At 37.4% G+C, this 19,458-nt stretch overlaps 2 protein-coding genes across 7 annotated transcripts; one reads left to right on the plus strand and one right to left on the minus strand.

Annotated features, from left to right (window-relative positions):
* Window positions 1-506: 506 nt before the first annotated feature.
* LOC147473077 (enoyl-[acyl-carrier-protein] reductase [NADH] 1, chloroplastic-like) lies at window positions 507-3,720 on the minus strand. Its single transcript, XM_086587841.1, has 12 exons — window positions 3,699-3,720; window positions 2,988-3,097; window positions 2,840-2,895; window positions 2,668-2,752; window positions 2,289-2,363; window positions 2,102-2,126; window positions 1,944-1,995; window positions 1,818-1,869; window positions 1,678-1,719; window positions 1,373-1,435; window positions 761-857; window positions 507-640 (listed from the first exon to the last, which is right to left on the minus strand). Exons 1-12 carry the CDS (start codon window positions 3,718-3,720, stop codon window positions 507-509), a joined length of 813 nt encoding a protein of 270 aa, XP_086443967.1.
* Window positions 3,721-14,182: 10,462 nt separating this feature from the next.
* Window positions 14,183-19,056, plus strand: LOC147473078 (GTP 3',8-cyclase-like). 6 transcript variants are annotated; one of them, XM_086587846.1, is made up of 7 exons: window positions 14,183-14,610; window positions 14,683-14,722; window positions 14,791-15,363; window positions 15,488-15,655; window positions 15,789-15,980; window positions 16,765-16,833; window positions 16,971-17,341. In XM_086587846.1, the coding sequence occupies exons 2-7, from the start codon at window positions 14,684-14,686 to the stop codon at window positions 17,052-17,054; spliced, it is 1,125 nt and encodes a 374-aa protein (XP_086443972.1). In that variant the 5' UTR covers window positions 14,183-14,610; window position 14,683; the 3' UTR covers window positions 17,055-17,341. The 6 variants fall into 6 exon arrangements, with proteins under 6 accessions (XP_086443972.1, XP_086443969.1, XP_086443973.1 ...); XM_086587847.1 differs by adding an exon at window positions 17,901-19,056 and having other exon boundaries at window positions 14,584-14,722; window positions 16,971-17,060; XM_086587843.1 differs by having other exon boundaries at window positions 14,512-14,610; window positions 14,683-15,363.
* The last annotated feature ends 402 nt before the right edge of the window (window positions 19,057-19,458 follow it).

A 19,458-nucleotide genomic window follows, 5' to 3' on the forward strand; every position in this document is an offset into this window, starting at 1 on the left:
AAAATGTGAGAAAATGGGCTTTGGGCCGAAATATCGAAACACTGTCAAAATTTCGGTAGGCATGAGTAAGCAGTCATACGACCAAGGCATGGGCGAAGCACGGGTCGCGCCCCTTCTTTCTTCGACTTCGATAATTTTCGCGAAGGCATGGCGGGGGTCGCCTCGACTAAGGCATGGTCGGCCTTGAGGGGCGCTTGCGTTGCCAACTTCCAAAGAACTTTTCGCATGAAAGACGAGCACGGGTGCCTTCTACAAGGCCAAGTGGAGCGTAGGGTGCGCCTCCTTCTCCAAGCTGAAAAGCGGCATAGTCGGACACCGGAGCAAAGCTCGACGGTTCCACAAACCTAACAAAAGGAGGTAGTGGTCGAGCTTTCTTCTTAACACTCTACAAAAGAAAAAGAAAGGAAAAACCCCCCTACCTCAAAATTAACACCCAGATGAAACTCTACCCTAAATCAACAGCTTCATCAGTGAGCCCCTTTTAGCTCTGGTTGTCCTTCGGAAGGTTAAGTTTTGCCAAATATTGGGCTGTCAACTCCAACTCCCATGCCATTGAGACCATTGTCAACATAAACAACAACACCTGTAATCACCGAAGCCAATGGGGACACCAAGAAGGCAGCAGTATTTCCCACCTCATCTGTACCATTTTAAGTTTCAAGTTTGGTGAAAAGTGAAATAAGAAGCAATAGGAACTTGGGACCAAGAAAAAAGAGTGATTAGATTTGTATCCTTAACAATGTGTTCTCAGTGAACTCACCTGCAGACAGTTCTTTCTCCAAGGGAGCTAGTGAGTATTCAATCATTTTATCAATGAATCCAATGGCTTTTGCAGCACAACTTCCCAGTACGTGGTCCTGAGTATTGATTTATTTTAAGATAGAATCACAACAAATAAACCTCAAAATACAAATGGATCAACTGAATGAATGTACTATTTTCAGATAGAATCACAATCAAATAAAAAAAATCAGAATACAAACTGGATCAACTGCATAACCCAAGTGATTTTAGAAGTCAAAGGGAGGTATAGTATCTGAGCACCTTTATACATTTGAGGAAATAAAACTTCCACGTCAACCACTTACGAATGTGATTAACGTTATTAATGATATTCCCTACTATCAATATTGTGATGTCTAAGAACACTTTCTTACTTATGCTCTAAGATCACACAATAGAATGAATGAAGGAAACAGAATCGAAAAAGAAGATGAATTGAAGATTTGTTTTATTGAATTGCGATAACAGTTTACAGTTTCTCCCTTTGTTTCTCTCTATTTCTCTCTCCTCTTTACAATGACTTTTGGATAATGAATCATGAATCCTCTTTTCGATGCTCTTCCAGTCTTTATATAGTGTCTGTTTTGACCTTGACCCAATCCATTGTTGGCACGTGTCTCTTTGTCTTCCTCCTTTTTTCCCGCACCAATACCTGCATATGTTTAAACAATGACCTCGAAATATACGAAACATTGGCCCTTATGCCCATGTTTCAAGTTTTGAAAATATCAGTTATAATCTCTGTTATTTAGTAGGATATTTGCCCACTACAAATATTACGAACATGAATGACATTTACAGAGATGACATGGAATTTCATACAGGTTTATGTAAGTTTATAGGTACTAAAAGGTTTCACTCTGGTGAATACAGCGTTATAAAATGAGAGTGTACCTGCTGATATCGTATTAACTCTGATTTTGTGGCGTCTCCCAGCTTCAAAAGCAGGAACCATTGTATAAGTGTCTTGAACTTACTAAGAAAACAAATCACAAGTAAAAGGTAAGTAGGGAAATGAGAAACAAATAACTAACTCGAGTATCACTCTCTAATGCGGCTCTAGCCGAACTCATTCCACCATCATATCTGCTCATAAACAGTTCAATCAAGATCTATCCCAGCAACACAACCACTTAGTAGATAAGGCAGAGCATACATACCCTGGGATGATCCTTTTGGAAGCAATATATGTAAGCGAGATTGATGCGCCACCTGCAACAGTGACAGCGGAGTATAGTTCAGAAGTCATGACTCATAAGTATAATAAAATGCAAATTAAGATGAGTAACGTACTGAAATTTCCAAACGAAAAGCATACCTGGATTCATTATTGGAATGAAATGCTTGAGCAAAGAAACATAATTAAGAGTAACTTGATACAGATATTGCTGCAAGATAGCCCTTCCTAGATGTCTCCAGTAGAGGTTTCGTGACCTGTTTTAAGCACATCCTGAAGTTTAATCCCCAAAATAGATAGCAAACTGAACAGAAGAAGTCAGTCATACCTCTGGTCCATTGGGAAGCGAATGCACGAGGATGTCAATAGTTCCGAAATCCTGTTTTACAGATTCAGCTACTTCCTGCGAGCAGTTCAGATACATTGGTTCATTTGCTGTTGTGGAATAAACTATAATTGATATTTCGATGATGACGAATCTTTTACCGAAGATATGGCATAAACAAGTAAAAACGTAATTACCAACTCTTCTATATAGCACCAATGTCAAGATAAAAAAAGAAGCAAGTGTAATAACTGAACTGTCCATTTCGAGGACCCTGCACAGCGTTTATTTGCTTTAACCTGAAATATTCGTGGTCAAAAGGGATTTGATTGAAGCATCTCTCAATCATTTACGGTACTGTATTTAAGCAGTTGAACTTTACATCTTCCCGTTCATCCTCTAAGGTGTCATAAACAGCATGCAACGGATATACTTTGGTGATCTCCATGAGAGAACCATCTGGCAACCTGTGAAATATCAAAATCTCCATCAAATATAGCTCTTCAAGCATCAACCTACCAAAGAGTAATTAAGAAATAATTCCACATTCTTACACGCGTGACGCATCAAACTTTCCACGACGTAAACTACTCTCGAAGATGTTGAGTGCCTGAAGCAAAAAACTGTATCAGGATATACACATTGCCATGGTTTTCTATATTACCACATAAAATTAGAAGGAGGACGGGATATGTAGCGTACAGGCACCCATGTGCCAACAAGGATTTCAGCACCGGCAGCAGCTAGAGATTTTGCTATAGCCCAACCATATCCATTGTCATCAGCTATTCCAGCGATAAATGCCCTCTTACCTACAAACCAGAATCTACAACATGTTTATATCATTCATCTTTCCTTAACAGAAACATATATTTTCATCTATTTGGTATAAAGCTGGCAAACCTCTGAGATCAATAGGCAGACTTGGTCTCACTAGTTTCAGACATTGCCTTTGTGGTGATAAAATCCTTCCCTAATAAGGAAATATATATCTCTCTCCTGTAATGTTATATGCAGAAGAAGTAATCACTCAAGTGGGTGCAATTAACTTCCAAATGGGTCGAACAATGTTTTCGGATCTCGACTTGGACCCATTTCAGGCTCAAGGCAAATGTTTTGAATTTTGAAATAATTTTAATAATCTCATTAATTAATTTCGTTACCATTTAATGTTTTCCATCCATCCTATATATTAGAAAAGGAAAAAGATATCCTTCCATGTAAGGAAGACAAAGGATTTACCTCATAAACACCTGATAGTCTAAATGATCTGAATTCAGTCAATTAATTGTCTGACTTGAAGTGGCAAGAGTTAGTATATAATTTACAGAAATCGATGTATTTCCAAACTTGAAGATTCTGTCTTAATCATTCACTAGTATTAAATAGCCATTTTGAACTCTTACAAATCACCGATCTCATCACATACATACATTATTTCGCTGCCACACACAATGTTGATCAACAATAATTCTTCAATGGAGGCACAAAATGCAGATGCTGATCCTATCTTACCATTCCTTGATGATGAAACTAATACATTAATGCCTGGAGTGGCAGCTGGGCTGATTGAAGCTCAGTCCCCCATGACCAAAACTGATAACTACACATTTCATTTTCCGGATTTCTTCAATTCAGTACCGCTTAGTGGCCCCCAAAATGAGCGTGTGCCAGAACAAACAACGCAGAGGATGCTTGATGGGGAGATGCTTTACGACTTGAATGAGCCCTATGAACCCGAGTTCCATACCTATCGATCAATATTTAATGGGCTTTCTGGTGGCAGAGGGAGGTACACAGGGTCAAGGATGTCTAGAGCGTATCGTCGACTATATCAACAACCGAGAACTCTCTCAACCCATGCTCCACGGGGACCGTCCATTGAAGGGTTCAATATCCCGAGGCAATCTGGACCAGCTCGTCCACCATATTGACATCCAAGAACTCTCTCTACCCATGCTCCGCGGGGACAGTCTAATGAAGGGTTCAACATCCCGAGCCTATCTAATCTCCGTCCATCAGATCAACATCCAAGAACTCTCGCTACCCATGCTCCACGGGGACAGTCCACTGAAACGTTCAACATCCGAGCCTCTCTCTACCTTCCAGTGGTCATTATAATAACATAGGATCACCAAGAGTGGTTAGGGATATACCCTGCACTTCTGGTGATTCTTCAGCTCCATCAGGAGTCGCTAAAGCCACTCAACGAGTCAGCCTGAAGACAACGGTTCTGCCTACAACCGGCACTTCACAGGGCAACTCTGATGCAGCGATCCAGCCTAGAGCTGGTTCAGTTTCAACAACATCAGAAGTCCTGGAACTGCCAACAGTGACCATTAGGTTCAACCGTGATGCCTCACCCCACACTTTTGGGAACTCTTCAACCCGAAAAAATGGTATTGATCTGTCCCTAAAGTTGGGAGAGCGTACTACTGATGTTTCTGTGGCTGCAGAAGGATATGTTGTTCTTGATCTGTCCCTAACTTTTCGTCTACCTACTGCTGTAGCAGCAGAACCATCTAAAGGAGTCGCTGGTTATTCTGTGGCACCAGGTGGTCCTGAAAATAATTCAATTGAGCCAGGACACAATGAAAAAGATCCAAAGGGGGCAAGTTGGCGTGATATAGTCGGAGGGAGCGAAAGTCAGGACCAGGATTAGAAAAGGTATTGAGTCCGAGGATACTGGTTTGATTCTAAGGGTTCACTTCTATGTTATCTCTCCTAAGTCTCCTTATCTCCATCAGTTTAGTTTTATTTATTCCTAGGAGTCATTCTTCGGTTCAGTTGTTAGTCTGTCATTGTGTTACCCGCCAGGAAAATGTGTCTTCATTTTTCTTTTCGTGATCTCAAGTCGTAGTAGGTGTCTTGCAGTGTGATTTTGTCTCACATTGCCAGTGTCTGATGTCAGGGTCTTTTTCTTCCCTATTTTTTCAGAAGTGAACCGAGCTAGCTTTTTTCGTGTTTATGTGGAAAATTGCCTATTGATTTTATCATGACAACATGATGATGAATTTCTTCTTCATAATTTCAATTCGGCAGGGGAGGGGTAGGTTAGTAGGCACAAATTAAGATTGTGCTGACAGTTCCCTTCAAGCAAAACCATTCTTAAGCAATTTAATTTTATGTAAACATCCAATACTCTTGTATAGTCGTATACTCGTATAGAACTTGGAAACTTAATTTCTAACAAATTCTGTCAAGACACGTTTAACAGACGCAAAACATCGGAAATAGTAAAACCTGGAAAAAAAAACAAACTAGCTGCTTAATCAGACACGGCACAAACACTGGAAAGAAAGCAACCTGAAAAAAACATACTGACTCGACTGTCTTGGAGAGGCCCAGTCCTGAAAGCAGGAGGGCGGGCTAGAAAAAAGACAACATACTGAGCGAGATTAGCTATGTTAATAACGCATTTTTGCGGTATGGCAACAGACAACGCCGTGCCATGAGGATAAAGGGAGTACTCTTTAAGTGTGGAACATAAAGGTTTTGGTGCAAATTGATATTATTTTGGACTCGATAACTACTTCCAGCTAAAATTCCGTGCTTCACAGATCGAGTTGCTATTGAAATTACCTACAAAAACTAGGCTATGCATCCCTAACCTTCAGTGCTATGAGACTTGCTACCAACTAATATATATTAGATAGGAAAAGCCAATTGATCGATCAACATGCTCAAAATCAAATCCGTGACAACTAATATTAGATAGGAACACGAGTTCTGGCTTAATGTGCTCGATTTATGTCCAGCATCATGCCTAAAGGATAGTTGAACTTGTCAGATATGTTAATAGTTGAACTCTATATACTGGTACATATCGGCTGGCGTTCTGAATCGATCTGATAATCCAATACTTGTTAATATCTGGGAAACTAAGGCTTTGCAAGCTTATTATACAACAATCAGTGGCAGAGCCAGGAATTGTCTCCAGGGGGGCCTAGTGCTTAGTACACTGCGGAACTTAAACAAGTACTTGTTTTTTTTTTTACACTGTGGAATAATATACACTGAGAAGTCATGGTAAGCAAAATAGCTATACATCTGAGAAGGCAAAAGCCTTAGAATTGACCAACAAAGTAGCACTGTGGGCTTAAACAAGTACTACCATGCCCTACCTGGCCTCCACATAGCTCCGCTACTGACGACAATGATATGATTGTAAGAAATAGCCAGGACAATACTTTTATTAAAATACAAAACTCTAGGATGAACTTCATCTATGTGAATGTGCAGTGATTCACACTCCTATGAAAGGATATAGAATGTTAGGGTTTCATGAAAGTGGTCGTTAAGGCGCTTACATAGATCGACATGAAGTCTAATTAATTACGATAAATTATCATCCTGTCGGATCGTATAGATCCTATTCCCTTAATAAATAAATCAAAGGAATCATATATTTTATATATTTTCCATATTAACTGTACATAGTTTTTTTGTCACTAGCCATTCAAATAATTAGGCGTGACTGTAATTGCTAGATTTTTAATTTGCTAAAACTAAATCAAATAACACAAGAAAAAATCGAGACTGTGAGACCAAAGTCTACTGGTCGCTAATGTACTTGACGTAAAATAAATCATGTAAAGTTAACCAAGTAACAATGACACCAGCAGACAGGCATAACTAAAGAAAATAGATTGATGAAAGTCATGAAAATAGAAAACAAGAAAATAAAAGAAGGTGATAACAGACTATTTAGAGCCCAAGCTCCACAGACTCAAATTTGGGGTTTGGCTCTTGGCTTGCTTACAACACTAGCTGACACCTTAATATCGATTAGTTTCACGACAAAATTACGCCCAAGGTCGAAAACCAACAGTATTACTAGCCACAGTATTAGATGGTACTGCAGCTGCAGGACTATTACCGGCCTGGTAATCCCAACTTTAAGGCCAGATCAACATCACCTATAGGAACTTTAGTTGGAAGACTTTCGTGATGGTACTGGTTAGTGCAATGGCGTATCAATAGCTTTCTCCACGCCTCCATTTGCTCATTTCTGTGAGTATTTTGGTGCCCACGAAGAGAATGCTCATTATAGAACATCTCAGGACACTGTCTGCAGGAGTAATATCTAGGTCCATCCTGTTCAACAATCGGTTGGGCTGGCATGGTCGAGACTTCAAAAGGCTCAACAGTCATAAAAAAGGATCGCAACGTGGATTTGGACTCAGTCTCATACTTGAGCTTTTTCCTTGAATTTTTTTGATTGGTTACAACATCTGCAGACTTTGGTGAAACAAAACCATTTCTGATTTTGGCTTCCTTTGAAGAGTTGAACAACCTTTTTGCCATTCGATTGAACTTGGGTGTTTAGAAGATTTAGAAGATGACTACCTATATAACAAAATAATTCATCAAGATCAAATCTTTCGTATGGCAGTACATCCTTTACTGTACTTATTATTACACGTCCTAATATAGCCCTTTTTGAGTTGGACCATTAAACTGGCTCAATGCAAGATAATCTCATGAGCTGTCGTACTAATGTACATAGACTTTCATGATATAGATTACAGCCCAATGCACGCCCGTCATATATCTCAAGTTGTAAGATACTGCTCTGCATCTCGATGCGCAATCAACAGTGTGCATGGGGGCTGTCACGTTATTAGTATTTTTCAGGCTCATTGAGAATATCAGCCTAGCAGGTTTTGATTAGTAATATTTGTAAAATGAGGACTGAATTAATTGTACATATTCCATATCAGGAAGGACATCTTTACATTGCATCATAAGTATTATGAGTTGTACCATTGGCTCATTGATTGCAAGAAAAGTAGGAAGGTCATTAAGTTTTAAATATTGATTAGCGAAACTTAATTATAACAATTTGAAGTTCAATTTTAATGAGTCCGGTTTTGTTGTCCTAAAATACTGTGTCCTAGCTGTCCAGACTCGAGTGTGTACCGTCGGTTTGCATTTCAATGACATGTAAATCTCGAGGCATTTATATAAGCGGTTGTGATCTATTTTGGATAGTTGGACAACAAACTTTGGGACAGCATTCAGTTCAATTTTAATTATAAGGTGTATCTATCCTTATTTAGTGTCGAAGTTCTGAACAACTTTTCATTTATGTTTATTACATGTGGGCAAGACACCAAATAATCTATTCAAGACACTAAATAAGATGCGTCAAGACACTAAACGGATAATCCATTTAAGAGAATTTCTGTCTATCCCTAGTCCCAGCCAGTGTAGAGGATGTGCAAGAGACTGTATAACAGTCGCCCTGCTGGAGTACATGCTTCCGAGTTCCACTTGTCCTGTAACTGTTCATGTAACTTGCTGTCACACGTTCTGGCCTTCTGTTGTCTTCTGCGTTTGCAGATTATGTGCTATGGAGTCTGGAGAGTAAGAAAATTCATGATTCCATTTCTTCTTGATGCTGTAAACATCTGAACTAGAATTCTATTATATTTTTACTTTTGAGCGGAGGAATAAAAAGAAAGCAATATTAATGTTTAATTTGATGAAAACATTTTTGATACTCAGCTCATTATATATCTGTTCTTCAGATACTTTGGGCAGCATTATGTGTCATTATCAATATATAATCAAATATATGAACATATTGAGAGGGAAAATATTTAGATAATAATACAATGACCTCTCCAACAGTACACATTTTAGCGCCAAATTCAAATGTGAATAAAAGTCAGTACTAGTTCAAATATACCGTACCGCGTACAGTACATAGCTAAACCAGTATACCATATTGTAGCGTTACCAGTGGCGGCGGGTTCCAGACCTCGCTCTTTATAAATAGAAAAATTATTATAGAATGAAGGTTATGATGTCTTTCCCTCTATGCTATTTTCATTGAATTTTAAGTCAATGACTGTTTGAGTACATACAATCAGAACAAAATTCTAAGTTCTACAAAGAAAAATTGCAAGATAATAGGGGCCATTTGTGTTGTTTTTACTCTTTCCTTCATTGGGACTTTTTGTGTTTAATTTTTTTAGCTATTAAACAAGAATGCAGCTAGGTAGAGAAGAATCTAAGCATTTATTAACCTGTCTCTAACGTCCATGCATGAAGGTGGGTTTCTTAGTAAAATCATCATTTAGATGAGTTGCTCCCAGTCTCATACATGGTTGAAAATTTGTCTTTAGTGGTGACAGTTTGTCAAATTGTTTGTTCATTCTGACATGATTATCGATTACTTCAGTTACTCTAGCCTATGCATAAACATGTGGACAGTTTACATTTTATTCTTTCCTCTTCAATTCTCTCTCACATATTCAAATTTGGAATCATTTCTGTTCTTTATCTGCTTTTGCATGGCAACAGAATAGGCTCACCACCTTCATTCTTGCAGGAAAAGTGCTTAGTGATCGATGGACCCAAGCGCAATCAACAATCTTTATTGGAGTGATGGAAGCAAGCAGTACTGAAATCAAGGAACAAGATCTCATCAGTAAACTTGATGAGAACTTTCCTGGACAGAATCATGATCCTGAAGTTGATTGTACGTTGAAGTTGGGGCTGTCTTGTGATCAACCCGGATCAAGTTCAATGAACAGCGACATGACTTTACAATCAAACATATACACTAAGGACATTTGTGTTGATCCTTCTGCAGGTATATATATAATACCTACAACCCCTTTTTTTCTCCACACAGCTTGCTTTTTGATACAGATAACTTATTTTTATGGTTAAAGTAGTACTACTTAATTGTCAAATTTCTTGTTTAATTTCCATTGAATTGAAAGAACAAATTATTTCAAGTAACCGCAGGTACTATAATCGATCTTTTATGTGACCATACACTGTCCTGATCTATTCCTAGAAAGTACTTAGTTGTGCTCCTAAATATTTCATTGGGTCATTGATTGCTTGATTAAGGTCATTGTCATTTGTGCATACTTAAGGCAAGGGATTAGGGAGCTGTAGATGAGATCCCAGCAGCAAAATTGGGCAAAGAACAATTTAGTTGATCGAACAAAAAAAGTCATTACGTAGAATGTGAAGAGAAACACAACTAGCTTAACTTATTGATGAAGTCTTGATTATTACATAAGACATTAGTTGCCGGCGATCAGGAAGTAAACAACAGTGCCACATGCATACCAAAAAAGATTATTTGCAAGTAGGTAGAGACGTTCAGTATAGTAGTCGTATCACTAACAATAAGGAAGTTAACGTCCCAAGGAATTTATGGAGTTGAAATGGTTGAAAGATTGGAGTAAGAAGTCCCGGCATGCAATTTTCTTTTCCTGTTTGAATTGTAGGACACGCACGCTCTATATAAACCTTCACCATTAAAACTGTTACAATCTAAAAGAAATATAATTTGGTCGATCTTTGAATTCCGTTGGCAACTCTCTCTTTTGTTGAACTATAGTAAATGAACATCTTTATAATTATAAGAAACTGCCAATTCTAAGTGGTCACTTTAAATAGAGATCTTATAGTTGTTTTAATAATCAGCTTTAAAGAGATTTGGAAGAATGCATGAGAAGGGGGAAAAACTATAATGATCACCCTTTTTTTGCAAAAATTAACAAATGTAGGAAACTTTGCAAAAGAAATTTTGAGGGTTTATCTTATACTTTTTGACTATTCCCATATGTCAATTTTCCATAGAGTTAGTTGACAATCATTAAGGACAAAGGAATATTAGAAATTTGAGAGGTTATGGTGGTTTTCTCTGGGCTAGTAGGATACCAGGTATACACTGTGGAAAAGAAAATTAAATAGGTAAGTGCTGATACCTGTATCAGATTGTAAGAGCATGTAGTACGTACATCAAACTATAAACTTTGCCTGAAGAAAACTATAAACTAGGGTAAAAAAGGTGAATTCGAAATAAGAGCAGAGAGCACATGTAAGTTACAAATTACTGCAACTGTGACAAAATTTTCCTTCTTTCATTCAACATTTAAGATTGGACACACAATTAAGCATTTTAACCAAATTCCTTTCATAATTGAAAAAAGCAACAAAAAGAACCAGCATTAGACATTCAGCAGTTGTTGTGCTAAAATGAAAAATAAAAAATAAAACTTGGCAGTTGAAGATTTATGTATATATGTGCATTATATTATAATCAAGGGATGCGGCTTATACCTTGCAATGAATTTTGCGTTTGAGTTGGAACTAAAGTTTACATCTGGTCATTTATGTGGACTGTGGTCAATGAATGAAGGCATGTATTGACTGCCTTGCATATATATCAAACAAGTTATTGAACTAAGTGAAATCAGTAGGGATCTTACATGACGAAGAACATAGTAGTATAGTACGCCTCCATCTAATCTATCAAGAAACTACTAATTGTAAGTTCATACTTTAACCTTATAGAGATCTTATTGCGTTGTTTGTTATATTCTGGCTTCGACTAGCTTTGGAACAAATGCATGTACTGTACTGTCGGCACAACCTACATACTTATTATACTTTTCTTCTTTTCCTTTTTTTTTAAATGAGGTATGGTTTAGTGAGAACTGAGAAGATCATCATCCTCAATATGTAACTCTGGATTTAGTGCCACATTTTTGAATTCAAGCTACGAAACTGAGGCATATTTGTCAAACTTAACATCCACATATTGTTTTTTTTTTTCCATTTCTACTTAGTTTATTTCATAATTTGCCGCCGCCATCTAATCCCTTTTAAATGTCATTAGTGTGATTATACGTGCATGCTACGGTGACTATTTTTTGTTTTATTTTTTTTGAACAGGAGATGAACAACAACTGGGTGATGAATGGAACAGGGAATGCATATGATGGGCACTTTGATGTGTCACCTGGGAGCATTGGCCTTAATAGCAGCACAGCTAGCTCCGTAGCCCATGGAGATCTTTCAACAACTCCTATAATCTGCAACAACTATAAGAATTTATATCCAGTGAATCCTCAAAACAATATGGATGTAGGTAACAATTTTCAGAGGAAAGCTGAACCTGAATCCTTGAAGAAGTGCTTGGTTTGTAGGACAACTACAACTCCATTATGGCGTAAAGGCCCTGATGGAGAGAAGGTAAGCTTCTCTAGGATCTTTCATTAACATATGTCTAGCTTGTGCTCAAATGAATTCAAATTTATCTACCATTACCAAAATGTATGTTTTTTATATGATACTATTTTCTCCTAGGGAGAAGTCCAATCCCCTTATTTAAATTCAAATGTTAGGATCTTTACATAGGTGACTGCCTGATTAGGTGTAGTTCCTAAAGTTTGATCACAATTATATTTTTTTGAAGATGTGCTTCTCAATTCTTATTTTCTTAAATTAATTCTTCATTTCAGTCTCTATGTAATGCCTGCGGAATCCGCTACAGGAAGGAAGAAAGGAGGAAGTTGGGATTATAGAACCAAAACAATCATTGAGAAATCAGCCTCTCAAGGAATCGTTTAAATTTCAAAGGTGTCTCGTTTTTCTCTGCATTGTCTCTAGATATATGTTTGGTTTCATGATGTGTAATGAGTTGGTGATTGAAGGTTTAGGTTATGACTTCTTTCACAGGCCGGGGACCAAGTTGGTTTTGTTTCTGTTAATTTTAGGACCTCTGGTCTATGCATGCGTCTGATTATGAAATTGTTGGACAAAAGTTATTTCAGTAGGCTACTTTGGAAGATTGTGTTTCTAAATTGATGTTTAGATATTTTAAGTTATTTGTAGTACACGTACCGGTACACACTACATACCACGGTACCACCACCAACAGGCAACAGTTTCTTTAGTGGTGTGATCTCTTTGACTGGTGGTGCTTATTTGCATAACTTGGGATGCAAAGTTTTTGTGATTATGCATAACTTGGGATGCAAAGTTTTTTGTATGATTATTAGGTTGTTATCCATTCAAATTCAAGTTCAAGAGCTCATGGACATGATTTTTGTCTCACAAAAAGTTGCCATGGGAATAGACCAGCGTTTCGGGGGTAGACCCATCTAGCTCGTACATGATATTTTACATGCATTAGGGGGTGTTTGGCAACTAATAAAAAGCGCTACCAAGCTAAAAAGTCTTTATTTGATTTTTTACTTAATGTAAAGCATAAGTACGTTTGTCAAAAACACAATTTCTAAAGCCAAAAAAATGAAATTGAAAAACTAAGAAATTAAAAGTTTGTTTGGTGTAAACAAAATTTCATAATGCTTCATAATCAGCATTTTCTAAAATGAATTTCATTTGTCTTTACCCAGTTTATACATATTATAGTATCTCAATACAAACAGATGAACTAAAGGAGTACAGTGGAGAATAGCAAGTTTTGTAGGCGCTAGGTTCAGTGTTGGTCCCGGGTTAGGCGAGACGGAACGGCTGGTTGATCCACGGGTAGATAATAATACTTGTGCGCAGACCCCAATTTCACAATAAAAAGCCACAAAGCCCAAAGTAAAAACCCTGAAAAATAGACTACATACAAAACAATTATTGGTCTTCTCAAAAAGCTATATTTTTGTCTTTTTAATTTTATGGTTTCTTGACTTTGGGACGTTAGACTATTAGAAGCATCTTTAGAAATTTACCAAAAAACACCAAACAACTTTAGGAATAACGTCAATTTTTCAAGAAGCAATACGGCGGTTTTGGATAAAAAGCGTCATATAACCTTTGTAGCGGTTTTGCCAATACCGCGCCACTAAAGTCCAACTGACAGGCCCAAGTCCACACGGTTTTCAGAACACCGCATGCTACTTTTATATAAACAGGTCCAAAGTTCTAATTTTCAGAAAAAGCGCACGCGGTTTTGCTAGCACCGCGCCCATAGAAGCCCAAGCCCACGCAGTTTTGTCAAAACAGCCCATAAAAGCCCATTTAGCAGCCCAAGTCCACGCGGTGTTGGAAAAACCGCGTAATTTTGGCAAAACTGTGTGAGTGATTTGATACAGCATCAAACCTTGAACCAAATATTAGCCGATTTTGTGTTTGGTTTGGTGTCTTGAAATTGAAAAAACACCAAATCGGCCATAGAAATTTGGTGTTTGATACTAGGTTGATATCACTCCTAAAGATGCTCTTATCAAACGAACTTTTACTTTTTATCCTCCTAGAAAGCTACAAAGTGGCTTTTAGACGTGTTGCCAATTTAACAAATGGACCTTGCTAAACAGCTTTTAGCTTTCTGGCGTATCTATGAACACTTGGGAGTTTTTGGTGACGACGAATTTCTGAGCTGGAAAGTGGGCTTTGGTAAGTCCACGTGCAAAACATGAAAGCCCAGTTCTGAGCTGGAAAGTTGAACAGGCACAGGATGACAAGAGCATGGCGATAAGAAAATGACGCCACATTCATATATATAAATTAGCCGCCCTCTTTGTCGGCTTTCACAACATCTGGAATTCCTCTATAGGTAGGTGTGTTTTTATTTTGTTTATGGACTTCATACATATACTGAATTTATATATTTTCCTTGGTTTTACAGGATGAGACGACAGGGTTTTAGCAGGATTTTTGGCTATCCGGTATGTTTTTTTTACTTTTCTACGCCAAATTTATGCTTCATTTTGACTATTTCTTAATGGAATTTCAGCTAAAAATTCATTGCCTCAAAAACAATTTGGACAAAAAGTATCAATATAGGACATGTGCTCAACTGGCAGAAGATAAACCAAAACAAGCTGCAGCAGCTTCTGATATGTTAGTTGATTCATTTGGAAGGCTTCATACTTATTTAAGGATCTCCTTGACTGAGCGTTGCAATCTCAGATGCCAATACTGTATGCCGGCTAATGGGGTCGAACTCACCCCTAATCCCTCACTTCTCTCAAATAATGAGATTATTCGATTGGCAGACCTGTTTGTTCGATCCGGCGTTGATAAAATTCGACTCACTGGTGGAGAGCCGACAATTAGAAGAGATATTGAAGATATATGCTTACAGTTATCTAATTTGAAAGGCCTCAAAACATTGGCCATAACAACAAACGGGATTACTCTTGCCAAAAAACTTCCTAAGCTCAAACAGTGTGGCCTCAATGCTTTAAATATAAGCTTAGATACGTTAGTCCCTGCAAAGTTTGAGTTTATGACTAGGCGTAAAGGGCATGAAAGAGTTTTGGAATCCATTAATGCTGCTGCAGACCTTGGGTACAATCCTGTAAAGGTACTGCTATTTCATTTGGTGTTTTAGATGACTTGTGTATTGCTTTATAATGTGTGGATTGTTTTTCAGGTTTAGTTTGGTACAAATTTGCTATTCAATGCATTAATGCTTGCTCGTTTGTCAGGTTAATTGTGTCGTAATGCGTGGGTTCAATGATGATGAGATTTGTGATTTTGTGGAGTTGACGCGTGAGAAACCTATAAATGTACGCTTCATTGAGTTCATGCCTTTTGATGGGAATGTTTGGAACGTCAAAAAACTGGTACCCTATTCCGAAATGTTGGATAGAGTGGTAAGGTAGAAACCAGTCATCCAGTTTCTTTTATTTCTGAAATATGTTTTCTCTTAGACATATTTCTATATAGATACTAAACGTATTTCTGTACTCTATACAGACTATCTGAGAATGTTTGTTGCAATTTCAGGTAAAGCAGTTTAATAACCTAAACAGGCTTCGGGATCACCCCACAGATACAGCTAAGAATTTCAAGATAGATGGGTTTGTTGGCACTGTTTCTTTCATCACATCAATGACTGAGCATTTCTGTGCTGGTTGCAATAGATTGCGACTTCTAGCTGACGGGAACCTCAAAGTTTGCCTGTTTGGTCCTTCAGAGGTATCAAAACTTTCTAACTTTCACTCCTGCTATCTTTCTGATACGGATTTTTAAATGAGCCTGAATATAACTTAACTTGTTACAATAAAATGTAAATATTTACATCTGCTCTCATATTTTTTTTTCTTTTTTTTGGCTACTGAGTTCTTATGTTGAATTGAATATTTGACATTGAATATCCAAGTTAAGACACAATAAATCTATGCGTTGTGTGTTTCTTTGAATTATATGTATTAGTTTTATGCCTTGAATCCCCCTTCGTTTTGGGACCTCCAGAGAGGATTTTCTAAAGCTAAACCAGTAAACACTGTTAGGGGGATTGGGTGACCTGTAGATCTAAACATATACCAATCACTAAAGCTACGAAAAAGAAAAAGAAGAAAGAAAAGCTAATGAGATGAAATTATAAGTTACTCCTTCACGTGTAGTGAAGAAATATGGTCTTGGTTAAAACTAAAATAAAAGAACAGATGTAGAGAGAACATTTGAGTTCTTGGAAAACAAGTATCCCCGTACAAACGTAATTGCTTCATTGAATTAGATTTCAGTGTGATATTTTTTTACTACAGAAGTTGGTTTCACTTAATTCTCTAGTTCCTGACTATGAATATACATCTATAATACTTTGATTATTATTCAAATTTAATTCTGTTTGCCAAAAACGTGGTCAACCTAAGAAACTTTTGCATTGCACTTGCGTATTCACTAGGTCATAGTTCTCATATGCAACTCTATCTCTTTGACTTGAAGCTTATTTCTAATTCATTTATATGTTTCCTTACAGGTTAGCTTAAGAGATCCTATCCGTTCTGGTGTTGATGATCTGGGGCTGACAGAAATTATAGGAGCAGCGGTATGCAAAATATCTCTACATGATGATTTTAGCTGAAATACTTGAGCTATGTCGTCTTTAACTTTTTCTACATTTTGTGCAAGTTATAAATGATAAGAGATGTTATTTATGTGTATGTTGGTGTGTGTGTGTTTTAGGTAAAGAGGAAGAAAGTTGCTCATGCTGGAATGTTTGACATTGCAAAGACAACAAATAGACCTATGATACATATTGGTGGCTGAGGATGGGTATTCATACTTTCATGATACCTTTCACTTATTTTTGTCATTCTAATTGAGTCACTTCTGTTGGTTCATTCTTTTTCGTTTGCACCCCTTTATCCATTGTTTTTGTAAAATGCAAGAATAAAAAAGAATAATGAGTGCAGTTGAGCTTTTTCCAGTGCATTACTTGTAAACATATAGTCAAAACACCTACAAAAGGGAGGTTTGTATGAGAGTGTTTGTCTGTCTTGAACTAAGTTTTTGACCGAGTTAAATTCTATAGAGAATGTCATTTGTGTTTTAAAGTTCATTTGTTAATTACGTAGTTATAGTGCAATTGACTGGCGAATCATCATCATATAACCCATCTCCATTTAGTGGCGGTCATAAGGCTCAGTGCTCACAAGCAACTCGGTGCTCGGCTCGAGCTCACTCGTTTAATAATATGAGTCAAGTATGAGCACATTTTAAAGCTTGAGCTCAAAGTCAAGTAGCTCACAAGCTACTCGTATTTTACATAATTTTGTTAAAACTTATGATAATTGTTATAATAGTGTGTTGGATTGTAATAGTTTATTATATATTGATTGTAATCATAGTGTGTATACTTTATAATACTATAATACTTGTTAGATAGTGGTAAATTGTGGTTTCACTGAATTGTAATCACATTTTACACTTTTGTATTTTGTTATATTGTCTTTGCATGTTATTTCGGTCTTTAGTCAGAGTTCTATCTCCATTCTATTCTCACTTATCTCTAGATGGTGTTTGAATTCAAGTTTATACACAAATCAAGCCGAATCAAAGCTTGGAAACCTGTGATCGAGTTCGAACTTATAGTTCATAACAATCCGAATCCAGGTTCGCTGAGCTACTCGAATACTTGGCAAGCTGACTCGAGAAAATTTGAGCTCAACTCAAGAGACACACAAGCTCGACTTGAGCATCCTAAACCTAGACTCGATTCAAGCAATAACCAGCTCTGATTCAGGTGCACAGTCTTCTCAACCAAGTTTACTTTCTTCAAATTCTCAATTCTTCCAAAGCCAGCTTCCTTGCATGTTAGGCAGCAAGTAATCTTATGTGGTTGAGCACTTACTATGCACAACACTGAGTACAAGTTATGCATGTTTTCTAATGTCAAATAGATAATTCGATGGTACTTTTCACTACTAAATGTCCATGAAGATTTTTAGAGGGTATTTTCAGAGTTGGCATTCAACAAGTGCCATTTAATTTTTTCTGCTTAAGAAGTTACCGGTACAGAGACATTCATTAAATAATTGAAAACCTGGTCATGATCATGGGACTATGGAATTTGGAGATGGCTGATGTGTTTGGAAGATGTGTGTTATTCATCTAAGAAAACTAAACAGAATTTTTTTACCTGTAATCCATTTAAGCACATAAAAATCGATCTCGACGCGTCAGTGACGTGAAGTTTCTTTTTCCTGGCAATCCCACCCCTGTCGGCATGGTTTAATAGGTGAAACCTCTTTGGATTGGCGCAGCCTGGATACAGGCTTGTGCCCTCTTATTGATGGGGCATTGAAGGGTTTAAGATTTATATTTACTGTAAATTACTGTGAAGAGGGAAGAGAGCACCATCCCGTTGGGTTCCATCTAACTATCAAGGGATAGCAATTCGGTTACTATAAGAGTCTGCAGCTTATTCTAATGCTGTGTATACAAACTGCACACTGGATCTATACAAATTGCCTCTGCTGCTGCTACTGTATGTTTGATAGGAACAAGAACAGGATACTGCTGGGTAATCTAATGGGAGTTCTGTTAGCATTCTTTCACTTGGATGGCCCCGGATAATATGTGGAATTGTTACCATTGCCGTTGTAGTAGTAACGAAAGAATTATCACGCTGATTTAAATGGCTGTTTACATGTCAGGTATATGCTTTTGTTTTCTCAATTTTAAGATTAGCAAAAAACAAGATTTACTGCAATCAGACATGGTGTAAAGGGAGCCTGGAAATACTGAAATACAGTCAGGTTTAAACTTACATGAGTAGTTGCTTCAAATCTGTTTGATGCACATGTGATGATATGGTATGAAAAGAATTGCATCTGGATTTCCCCCACCTTCATGCTTACAGCAGTACAGCCTACATCTTAGAGAAATACGAAGTCACTCTTATTGCAAAATGTATCGTTTATCCAAGCCCCTATAACCCTATCGCTATGAGCAAAATGGAAAGGCGAGGGTGTGCCTGACCATTTTTGTCCTATCTAAACTGAGAGCGACATCCGTCTTGATTGAAAGTTTTGCTGTCGTCCTTCATGTTGGTCTGATTAGATGTGGAACTCATTAAGGAATCCTCCATGTTTCTCATTGCCTCCAAACCTCCAATTGAAAGTACGCAACTTGATTGTTCAATTCTTTTCTCCCCTGGTGGAACTATCTA

The sequence above is a fragment of the Coptis chinensis genome, unplaced genomic scaffold, assembly GCF_015680905.1.
Source record: "Coptis chinensis isolate HL-2020 unplaced genomic scaffold, ASM1568090v1 utg4890_pilon_pilon, whole genome shotgun sequence".
NCBI classification, from domain to species: Eukaryota; Viridiplantae; Streptophyta; class Magnoliopsida; order Ranunculales; family Ranunculaceae; genus Coptis; species Coptis chinensis.